Source organism: Lissotriton helveticus, chromosome 1_1, assembly GCF_964261635.1.
Source record: "Lissotriton helveticus chromosome 1_1, aLisHel1.1, whole genome shotgun sequence".
Classification (NCBI taxonomy): domain Eukaryota; kingdom Metazoa; phylum Chordata; class Amphibia; order Caudata; family Salamandridae; genus Lissotriton; species Lissotriton helveticus.
The window spans coordinates 852588754-852600816 of NC_136057.1; the positions used below are offsets into that span (position 1 = coordinate 852588754).

General features: G+C 48.0%; 1 protein-coding gene across 2 annotated transcripts in view; it reads right to left on the reverse strand.

The window, feature by feature from the left end:
* UTP20 (UTP20 small subunit processome component) overlaps positions 1-12063 on the reverse strand; it is a 1109880-nt gene that overhangs the window by 351423 nt on the left and 746394 nt on the right. For both annotated transcript variants that reach the window (XM_078675325.1, XM_078675316.1), the window contains exon 45: positions 3143-3310. In XM_078675325.1, the coding sequence (XP_078531451.1) occupies positions 3143-3310 (168 nt within the window). The remainder of the gene's footprint in view (positions 1-3142; positions 3311-12063) is intronic.

The window sequence follows — 12063 nt, forward strand, 5'->3', positions numbered from 1 at the left end:
CACTGAGCCTCCCTTTTCTTTATCGCCACATACAAAATCACCTTCAGATAGGCACCAAACCACATAAAAATCCCATTGCCCAGCATACCCAGATTTTGTGGAATGACACATGGCTGCTAGGATGACATCAATGGCTTCTGGAGGGAGGTCCAAGGAGACGGTCACCTCTCAATCTGCACACATGGAAGTACGGGTTGCACAGGAATGGGTACAAGACCCTGCCCTGCTGCTGTAACAGATGATCCTCCCAAAGCATTCGGCTGATCGGGGGATAAACGCTCAGGCCCAGAAGTTCCATGCACCATACTCTCCTGGCCCAATCTAGAGCCATTAGTATGGCTTAGGTCCAGTAATTCCTGCTTTTCTTTACTGGGTAGGAGAGGTAGCAGCAGGAAGTCGTACAGGAGTCTAGGGCTCCACCCTATACGCAATGCGTCTCCGAGGCCCAGCCTTCTTGGGAACTCTAGCATGCAAAAGCGTGGACATAGAACGTTCTTAGCAGTGGTGGAAAGATCAACATGGTTGCAAGACACCCTGGGCCGGCTCTGTGTACAACTGCCATTCGTGATCCGCCAGGCTTTATCAGCTGAGTACATCTGCGCTGTCCTTTTATGGTGCTGTCAAGTGGTGTACCATAAGGGAAATGCCCTGACAACTGAGCTAGTTCCAGAGGTGAAGAGCACCCTGCCACAGGAAACAAGACTTCATTCCGACTGGCTAGTTACTGTAGCACATGGCGGTGGTGGAGTCTGTGAGAACCTGTAAAAGCCTCCCCTTTATGAAGGACAAGAAGGCCTTCAAGGGCAAGGGAATCACCCACAGCTCCAACAAACTGATGTGGAGTTGGGTCTCTGCTGGGCATCTGAGTCCCCTGAGCTCCACCTCTCCCAGACAGCCTCACCAACACAGAAGTAATGCATCATCACACTGTCAACACTGGGTGGGGGTACGGACAGGAGTTGGCCACTGATCCAACTGTGGTTGAGCAGCCACCGCTGCAGATCTTTTGCAGTCTCCTCTGACACCTGGATGGTGGGGACTTTACATCCCACTGCAGAACTTGCATGCCCTACCTGGCATGGTCGATGAGAGGGATGCAGGAGACCAGCAGGTCAAGAAGACTCAGACATCCTCACTAGTTGCGTGCCACTAAAGAGGTTTTCAGGCTGTTGCCGGAGGGGCAGGTGATTGGGCATACCCTGCCCCTGATAGCCCAGTCAATGTCTGTTAGGCTGGGAGTCTATTGTGAGGGTGCTGGAGCATGACATTGTCAAACATTCCAAGCCCCTGGCATATCCTCTAAAAGGGAGAAACTGTTGGGAGCTTTCCCAAACTGGTTCTCAAAGACCCAAGGAGCGTGCCATGGCTCAGCACTCCTCAAAACGCTCCAAGGCCGAGTCTGCTTTTCACCAAACAGGAAGGAACCATTAAAGGGCATGTCCATTAAGGATGCATAGATGTTCCCAGAGAAGCCTGTGAATCTCATCTATGCGTAGCGTCGTAGCACCACACTTGTCCTGATAGCCCTTCCTAGACCAATGGTGTCTAGATCTGAGTGGATGACGAACTTGGCTGCATACCAGCCACTGTCAAAGATTTGGGCCATGGAAGCATGTAAACAAATCTTCTGGGAATGCCGGTAAAACCTCAATAACCATGTCCCAAAGTGCATGGGCGTTACGTGAAAGAGACAGCTGGCATCAACAGACTTCTTGTAGGTCCAGACACTAACTGTCTTCATTATAAGGTGAGGCAAACTCTACCTTGTCCCCCTCCTCTGTAGTCTCAATATGGCTGCCTTTAGTCAGAGTCTGAACGAAAAAGTTGGTTTAGTGTCAGTGTACGACTGTGGGGTAGTGGCATAGTGTCTGTATCTGAGGGATTGAGTATTGGCTGCTCCACATCCGGATTGGGGCTTGGCTTCAGTCGAGGTCAACAAGAATTCAGCTCTGAGTTGACTACTATGATAGGTTGCGGCTCCTCCAACAGCGCCCGCGTTGACATCCGAGGGACTAGCGCTGATTGCAGGACCCCAAGTAGGCAATGAAGCCAGTGGGGAACCAAAAGTGCTTTTAAGGGGCGCAGTTGAGACTGAGGACAGATCTGCCATCTGTGCCCTTTGAGCCAACTTTAGTAGTTTCCTAAAAGTTATAAATGGAAGGATACATGTAAGCCAATGAAAAGGACGGCAAAGAGGCTATGCTCAAGGGGAGGAACATATATAAGAAGAGGAAGGCAAGCCACTGAATAGGAAGCCTACAAATGAGTGACAAAATAGCTCTAAGCCCACTCTCAGTTTTTGGTATAGTGCACAAGACACATTCACCTACAAGACAGCAAAGCACTGAGCTACAGAGCATCTTTATAGGTCTTTGCAGTCATTTTGTTTTACCACTATATGGCACCCCAATGTTGTTGGTCAACCTAGTTGTATGAAAGTTCTGTTCCGGAGTGTTCCTGTCCTCCACCACACAATGTTCTGGGTCATTCAAGACCTAGCCTGTACCTTGACTGAGTGTATCACTAAAGAGACCCACAGACATTCGAAAACACAATTACCAATGTATAACCACAACATTAACATTAACTGGACCTTTCAAATGCAACTATTAAAGCGGTAATACTTTAACACTTGGGGAATAGTCAACTGGATTTTTATCATAGTAACTTTTATCTTTGTGCTTTAGGCTTCTGGTATCCCCAGCAATTCTTGCAGGGTGAACATGCACTGAGATGGATCAGGCTACCAAAGGGGAATGTAGGGAATAGTTTTGAGTTTTTGCCAAGCATGGTGTGAGAACTGCTGCATTTCAATAATGTACACACTCCACTATAGTGTAATAAGATTATTATTCGTTTTTCACCTTTTGATAAAGGAAAATGTGATGTGAGGTAATAATGGTTCACTTACATACATATAGTTAAATGCACTGTTCGTCGATGAACAAATCTGTGTCTGACAACAGCCAGCTCAATAGCAGAGCTCTCTGCATCTTGGTCCTAACAAATGTGAATGTTGCCTTAACGTTAATTCCCAAAGTAATAACAAACAAATACACACAATACTGAGTAGCAAATCCATAACCTAGTTAGGCAGAACTTCATTGGGTGGGGGAGGTATCTGATGTTCTATAACACTTACCTCTTTCAGGGGAAGAATGAGTTTTATTACAAGATCCTTCCCTACAAACTGTGCCAGGATTTCATATGAATCATAACTCTTGCTGGTGCGTGCCTCCATGACTTTGGATATAATTCCTTTAACCTCCTTTTCCTCTGCTACATCTCCAAACAACTCGTGATTAAAAATCTTTGAAAAGAAAAGAAACATTATAAAATGTCAACCATAAACAGATTTTAAAAAAGGATTCATGTTCGAGTGGCTGAATACCTTTACCTATCAGGTAGTTGATTCTGGTAAGTTTCACAAACCTGATGCGGCCAGAACAGCAGAATATTTTCGAGGCAGTCTACTTTAGACTTGGGGAAGTGAGTGGCCTCATAATGTTAGGAGACATCTAAGAATATATTCTGTGTTATATGAGGTTCTGTGGTCACTCAACCACATCCATGAAAACCACTGAAAGAGATTATGCTACTCCTGGGTCACTGGAGAGTATCTCTTCCTTGAGAATAAGAGGAAGAAATGAAATACACACAAGTAGTTGATGTAATGGGAAGACTTCAGAAGTGATATAAGCAGTGACTAACTGCTCTTAGTATAAACCTTTAAAACACCACAAATGTTTTCTCAATTAACCACTACACTAAAATCCCAAAGAAAGTGAGAATCAAACATGCTTACCTCAAATGAGTATTGAGTTTCTAAAATATGTTTCAATGCTGCTTTCACAGACACACCTATCTTAAAGCACAAGTTACTTGCCTTCGGTAATGATTTATCTGTAAGAAACATTAGTTAGTGATTGATTCCCTACCTTAGAATTACCCCCAGGCGTCAGACTGGATCCGGAAAGTTTGCGTCAGCAGTACCCCTGCGTGTTGGAAGGTGGCGCCGTGTGGCTCCGCGTTCGTCGTTGGCGTCGTAGTTGCCAGGATGAGGTTGCGGCAGCTAATTAGACGCCACCCTCGGGTGCTGACATCAGTTCTGTACATGACTTTCTGCGCCAGGAACGCAGAGCCATGCAAGAAACTGACCACTGGTGCAATGAAACTAGGGCCCTGAAAAGGATGACCTTAATCCTAGAAATCAGTTCGCAGAACGGGGAGGATGGGTGGGACGGTAAGGAATTCTTCACTAACTCATGTTTCTTACAAATATATCATTACCGAAGGTAAGTAACTTGTGCATCTGAAAGAAACACGTTAGTGATAGATTCCTTACCTTAGAATAGATACATCAGCAATATCAACCCCGGTGGTGGGTCTGCGAACCAAGATCACACCAGAAAGTCCTGGAAAACAGAAGGGCCAAAGAAGCAGTCTCTCCGGCTGTACAGGCAGTAATGCTTGGTAAACGTGTGCAGCGAGGCCCACATAGCTGTGTGACAGATGTCATGTAAAGGAACTCCCCATCCCAAAGCAGTAGTGGCGGCCGTCACCCTGGTAGAATGGGCGCGTAACCCTACTGGAGGCTACTTCATAGCCAATGATTTGCATGCTTTGATGCACAGAACAACCCACCGAGAGATGGTCCGCTTGTGCGCGGCTCAACCTTTCTTGGTGCCCACTTAGCCAACAAAGAACTGATCATCCACCCGGAACTGTTGTGTGCGGTTCAGATTCAATGAGAGCGCACGTTTTGGGTCCTGCGGATGGATCCTCTCTTCCTCTTTTGAGGGATGCAAAGGCGGAAAGAAGGTGGGCAAAGTGATGGTCTGCCCGATGTGAAAGGCAATGACAACCTTTGGCAGAAAAGATGGATGTGTTCTTAGGACAACTTTGTCCGATGGACAGAAAGAGGTTTAGAAGAAAGAGCCTGGAGCTCATTCACTCTTCTGGCAGAGGTGATGGCAACCAGGAAAGCAGAGTTTAAAGTGAGAAGACGAAGAGGACAGTTGGTGAAATGGCTCAAAATGAACACACATCAGATAGGTCAGAACAAGATTCAAGTGTCACTGAGGCATCACTAAAGGAACAGGAGGGAACATGTGCGTAATGCCTTTCAAAAACCTATTTACAACCGGGACTTCGAAAGAGAAGGCTGATCAGGAAGCCTTATAAAGACTGAAATGGCCGAAAGATAGGCATTGATAGTGCCCAGAGCAGAGCCCAGCAAGGCCAAAGAAAAAAGGAACAGAAGAACCTCCGAAAGAGGGGCAGAAAGAGGTTCCACAGCCTTTGCTGTGCACCATGCCACAAATGTGTTCCATCTGTAGGCGTATACTGTTTTAGTGGAGGGATGCCTGTTTGCCAAGATGACATTACAGACTTCGGGAGGAAGGTCAAAAGACGCCAACTGCCGCCGTTCAATTTCCATGCATGGAGGCGGAGGCTGGACAGGTTCGGCAGAAGATGCTCCCGAAGAGGCAGTCGGATCGGGAGAACAATGGTCATGCTGAGTAGCTCGGGATACCAGTATCAGTGTGCCCAATCCGGAGCAACAAGGATGACTTGGACCAGGTCGCGCCTGATCTTTTTCAGCACTCTGGGCAGAAGTGATATAGAAGGAAAGGCGTACAACAGTCCGCAACTCCACTCGTGATGAAAAGCGTCGCTGAACGAGTGCTGCCTTGGAAATTCCAATGCGCAGAACTGCTGACATTGCGCATTCTCTTCGGTGGCAAATATATCTAGACAAGGCTCTCCCCACTGCTGAAAGAGACCTTGCTCTACCTCCGAGTGCAGACGCCATTCGTGATCCATCATGTAACGACGGCTGATTTCGTCCGCCCTGGCATTCAGAGAACCTGCCAGGCGTTGAACCACCAATGAAATACTCTGATGCTCCAGCCATGTCCAGAGGCGGAGAGCCTCCTGACATAGGGTCTACAACGCCACCCCCACCCCCTCCCCCCTGTTTGTTGCAGTACCACATGGCGGTGGTGTTGTCCGTGAACACCTGCACCACACTTTTCCAGACAGAGGGAAGGAATGCCTTCAGTGCAAGTCAGATCGCCCAAAGTTCCAAAAGGTTGAAGTGGAGCCTGGATTCCGCCGAAGACCAGAGGCCTCTGATCTCCCCCTCTCCCATGTGGCCACCCCATCCCAGGAGGGACGCATCTGTCACTACTGTGTGCTCCGTTTGGGGAAGGGAGAGGGATCTGCCATTCACTCAATCGCGATTCGTGAGCCACCACTGCAATTGTCGTGCAGTGCCCTCCGAGATCTGGACATGATCTGACAGGTTGCCCTGATGCTGTGCCCACTGGGACTTCAGGTCCCACTGCAGAGCCAGCATATGCCATCTGGCATGATTTACCAACATGATGCAGGAAGCCATCAGGCCCAGCAGCCGGAGGGTCATCCTGACCGAAACCCGGGATAGAAGCTGAAAGATTGGAATCGTAGCCTGAATATCCGGGACTCGCTGCTCAGGAGGATAAACCCGAAACGGCATCGGGTCCAGACCCACCCTGATGAAAGGGAACTTCTGGGAGGGAACCTGGTGCGACTTTAGCACGTTGATGGAGAACCCCAGCAAATGCAGGAGTTCGGATGTAGCCCCTGTAGTGGGAGACGTCTCTCTGGGGCGAGCCCGCCTTCAAACAGGAAAGGGCGAGTAGGCCGGGGTCGACTGCACAGGCTCCACCGGAGCCACGGGGGTGGTACCGCTCACATCGTCAACTGTGTCATGCAAACGGCGAGGGGAAGTCTGAGAACGATGGTGCTTCTTCGACTTCTTCGAGTGCCTTGACTTCCTGACCTTGAGTGCAAGGACTTGGAACCTGAAGAATGGTGATGGTGGCTTTGCGACCGGTCCCTCGACTTCCTCCTCGACCGGGACCTCGAACAGGGCGGAGCTGACTACTGGGTTTCCAGCAACTTTCGGGACCGCTCCCGCAAAGTCTTCTGCGCCATGGCCCGACAGTCGGAGCATGACCTGGGGTCATGGTCGCGCTCCAGGCAGTAGAGACACATGTAATGGGGGTCGGTCACCAACATCATGCGGCGATAGGCTCCGCAGGACTTAAAACGGGCATCCCTACTCAGCACCAGGAATCGATAGACTCGAAAAATGGAGACAAAAAAATCTCAAAAAAACTCAGTCAAACAGTGACTGGGGGTACTTGAATTCCCAGATCTGCGCTTGCTGGTGCGGAAAAAGAAAGAACTGACGTCAGCGCGTAAAGGCGGCGTCTAAGTAGCTGCCGCAACGTCATCCTGGTGACCACGACGCCAACGACGGATGCGGAGCCGCATGACGCCACCTTCCGATGCCCAGGGGTACTGCTGACGAACACTTTCCAGATCCAGTCTGATGCCTGGGGGTAAATCTAAGCTACGGAATCTATCACTGACGCGTTTCCTTTAGATACATCAGCTTATATAAGGGGTTGGAATGCTGAAAAGTACTATACAAGGCACCAGTGCTTTTTTCACACCCTCAAATGTTTATACTGTTTCTGGACACATTTTTAAAGTTGATGCCCAAAACTTACATTCAGTTATGCTCACACTGTTCTTGTTCAAATTATGCCTTGGTGATGACTAACTGAGGAGAGTTTAGGGTATCAGCGTAGGAGGCATGTAATGGTAGTAGAGTTTGGTAGGACACACGAGTACCAATACACAAAAGAAGAAATTATTTTATTGGAAATGCAGCCAATGTAACTATTAGAGTATGTCACAATCTGTCACTCTTGCATAGCTCCCTCTCAGTGAAATCATGTTGTTGGCTACACAATAGTTTACTTAACCGCATGCGCGCTAGCGGTTTTCCCGCTGCGCGCTGCGATTTAAAAAAAAACCACGTTACGTGACGAGCTCAGCTCGTCATCCGCGTAGCGCAGGTTACGCCCATGACGAGCTGAGCTCGTCATGAGCGTAGAAGGGGTTAATTCTCTCCTTTAAATTACTGTTCATCTGGCAAAAAAATTGAACTTCTGTTTTAGTTTTGAAGCTGGAGGAAATGTGTTTGGTTAATTACAAATAATTCCTCCAATGTTTACAGAAAGCACGTTCTAAGACATTACTCATTATAAGATTCTGCAGTAATTGGATAATAATGCAACCCAATAACAATAACCCTTGGTAGCAAGGCAGTGGTATAGGTTAGGTTAGGTATAGGTTACGTTAATCTTACTCCATGTAAGACACATAATAATCCACCTTGGTTGTAATACATGTAGAAAGCTGTGACACCTATTAAATCGACAAAAAAATGATGCCCATATTATCTGTGACAAGGTAAACTTATGACATATGATGTAAAGAAGAACTCCGACACGGGTTGAAGAACTCTCTACAGTCCAGGGAGCAAACTAACAAGTCCTTCTCTATATTGAATCTTGAACGTATGAATGGCCAACCAAAAATTCTTTGTGGATCTGTACATCTAATAAACAGACATTATGACCTCTGGTTGGAAAAATTAAGAAATAAATAAGCCAAAATCAATTGCAAACTATGATTGGTTTAAACCAATGTGGGTGTGCTCAATACAACATTTTATATTCTATTGTGTTTGCAATGCATCTAATGGGCATTCCATGGTTGTTTTAATCTAATTCCAGCATCAAGCTTGTAAAAGAATGCTTTGATGTTTGTTCTGATTTCGTTAGCAACACAAATCAGTACATTGACCCCTTGAGTCGAAGGATCACCTAATGAAACTCAACAGCTATTTCACCTGTGGGGGGCCTGCCAGAAGAACTAGTCAGAATGAATAAGCTACTTACCCCCGCTAATGCTCTTTCTAGCTACAGATTCCTCAGCTTTTGATCTTTCCTCAGGAGTCAGACTGGATCTGGAAACTTTTCAGCAGTACCTCTGTGTGCCTGAAAGTGGTGTCTTGCTGCTCTGCACGGACACCATACCTGGAAAATCCATGCGGGCCTATAAATGTACCAATCCACGCACTGGCGTCAGTTGCTTTCCAGACTGTCCATGTCCCTATCACAGAGCCCCAAAAGCAAATTGGTAGATCGTGTGCCGATTCCTAGACTTACGATTTCATTAATGGACAGAGAATCAATCACAGAACAGGGCGGATGGGAGGGGCATGAGTAATCTGTGGATAGACCGAAACTCTACCAGAAAATTTCTCTTCTTTTGAAAGCAATACCTATTCAGAGGTGGGTCTGTGGATGGACTAGAACCATAAAGTCCTCCTGAACCAGGAGGGTAAGATGCACCTCCCTGAGCACCTGGCTGCCAAGGCAAAAATGTTTTGTGAATGAATGGAGGGACGCCCGCATAGCCACCTGGCAAATGGTTAGGCATGCCAATGCAGTGGTAGCAGCTTTAGCCTTGGTAGAATGAGCACTCAGTTCTTCCGGAGGCTGCTTTTTGGCCAACGCATAGCAGATCTTAATGCACAGCACAATCTAGCGGGAGATGATGCTCTTCTGCACTTACTGCCACTTGGTGTACTCAACCAGCAGGATGCAGGTGGCCACTAGTGCCAGCAGCCTCAGTGTTAACCTCACTGAAATCCAGAACAGGGGCTGAAAGATCGGGCCATTGCCTAAGTGACCTGTACTCTGTTTCCTGGAGGAAAGGCTCATATACTTACTGTGTCCTGAATGGCTCAGATGAAGGCTAGTGACTGAGCAGGAGCCAGGTGTGACTTCAGGATGTTGATATTGAAACCCAGAGATGACAGGAGGTTTGCTGTAATCTGGAGGGGGTTAACGGCTGCATGGGGCCAATCCACCTTCAACAGCTAGTCTTCGAGCTGGAGAAGAGTGGCATCCTTGACCTCCAAAGGTGTGCTGCCTCCACCACCATTACTTTCATGAACACCTGAGGGGCGGTGGTGAGATCAAAAGGGAGCACAGCGAACCACAAATCGCAGGTAGCGCTGATGGGCCAGCAGGACAGGGTTATGGAAAAGGGCATCCTGCAGGTCAAATGCTACCATCAAGTCTCCAGGGTCGATGGCAGACAAGATCTGGGCCATGGTGAGCATATGGTATTTCTCCTTTTGGAGGAAGGTTTTGAGAGAGCATAGATCTAGAGTATGTCAAAGACCTCCAACCTTCTTAGGCACCAGAAAGTAGTGGGAATACCAACAGCCTAATTCTGGTATCAGCATCCCCGCAAAATTCCCTTGGGCCAAAAGGAAGTGCACATCATGCTGCAAAATGGAGAGGTGGTCAGTCGGTGAGGGACGGTGGAAGGTGTGATGGCAAAAAGAGGAACAGCAAAGCATATTCCTTGCAAACAATCTCTGGACCCACCTGTCCGACATGATTGCTTGTGAGCCCGGTAAGAATTGGAGAATTCTGTCTCCCACTAAGTGGCTGTGTCCCTAGAGGGACCCGTTAAGAGGTTTGGCAGTTGGGGCTGTGAGAGGGTATAGGAAGTGGTAGGCTGAGCGGCACGTTGACTTTTGCAATGAGAGCAGAGGTTACCACACACTTTACCGCAAAACGTCTGGGTTCCATGTGGGGCTAGATGGGTTGGCAGTAAGGGACGCCTCATACAAAGCTGCAAATAGAGCAGTGGACCTGTTGTGGTTAGGGAGGTGGGCAGTAAAGCCCAGAGATTGAGCAATAGACCTATTCTCCCTAAAGTGCTCTAAAGCGAAATCCGCTTTTTCCCTAAACAGACAATTCCCATCAAAGGGCATGTTCATCAAGGAGGACTGGACATCAACCGAAAACCCAGTCGATCGCAGCCAGGCATGGCCTCTAATATCAATGCTGGCGTCTATGCCCCTCCCAATGGAATCAGTGGTGTCCAAGCCAAAAAGTATTGTGAACTTGGCAGCAGCACAATCACCTTGAATCACTTGAGATAGTACAGAGCAAAAGTCTTCGGGCACACGAGGGAGGACTTCTGCCACTGGATCTTAAATGGCATGCAGGTAGTGTCCAAACAGCTGGCATTAACATATCAGAGGGCCAAGCTGGTAGAAGAGAAGACATGGCTGCGGAATGTCTGCACTCACTTAGATTCCCTATCGGGAAAGTGGTATTAAATGCAATGGGATTAGAGCTGCTGCTGGTGGAAGGTAGCACCACTAAGCTTTCTGGCAATGGCTGATGAAACAAAAAAAAGTGTTGCAATAAGCAGGGCAATGGCACCTGGCAATTTGTCTATTAACTGGAGCCCAGAGCAAGGTTTGGCCTAAACCCCGAAAAAGTATCGGTCAGTGCCTCGTTAAAGGGAAGAAAGTGCTCTGAAGATATTTGCCCTGGCTGGATGACATCCGTTTTCACCTCCAAAGTTGGCAACTGGAGGTCATGTACCCTGGATGCCCTACGCATTACCAGGTCATTGGAGGTGGATTCCTTTACGGCTGGACCGGGGGGAGTTAAGAGTACAGTCTCCGAAGGATCAAAGCCAATATCCTCCTCCAAGTCATTGTACCAGTTGTCATCTCGGGAAGGCTGAGTGAACTCATCAGCCAGGTCACAGTTGGTATCTGAATCAGTCCCAAAAACGGAATGCAGTGTGTTGTTGAGGCTGTGGTAATTTCATGTGGAGATGGGGGACAGCCCCATGGACAGATTTGGGCTTGCAATCGACTTGACATTGGTGAGGACGATCGGGCCCAATTCTTCCGGTGGCTAAATCTGCATTGGCGTTGATGTGCCTAGGGTTGGCATCGGTTGTAGCATCAGCAGTGGAGTCAAGACGAGTGCGGAGGGTCTAGCTAGCAATGAGGGCAAACCCTGTTGGTGGTATTCCAGGTAGAAGGCCTCTTGGTTCCTTGGGGCCTGAATGCGCATCAGAGGTAGTAAGCAGGAATTCGAAGAACCGGAGCATAGCTGCACAGAATTCTTCAAATAGGTGCAATGTGGTTGAAGGACCTGGAAACTCCATTTGTGCCGGACTAACTGCGAAATGGGGACGCACTTCATCTGGAGAGTGGAATGGTGTGAAGGAGCAGAACTCCGCTTTGCCATCTAATGTTTTTTATGGTTACCGGTGGACATGGAGCACAACAAAGACTGGCACCGCTGACTCCGGGAATGGGAGCCAGAACGAGAC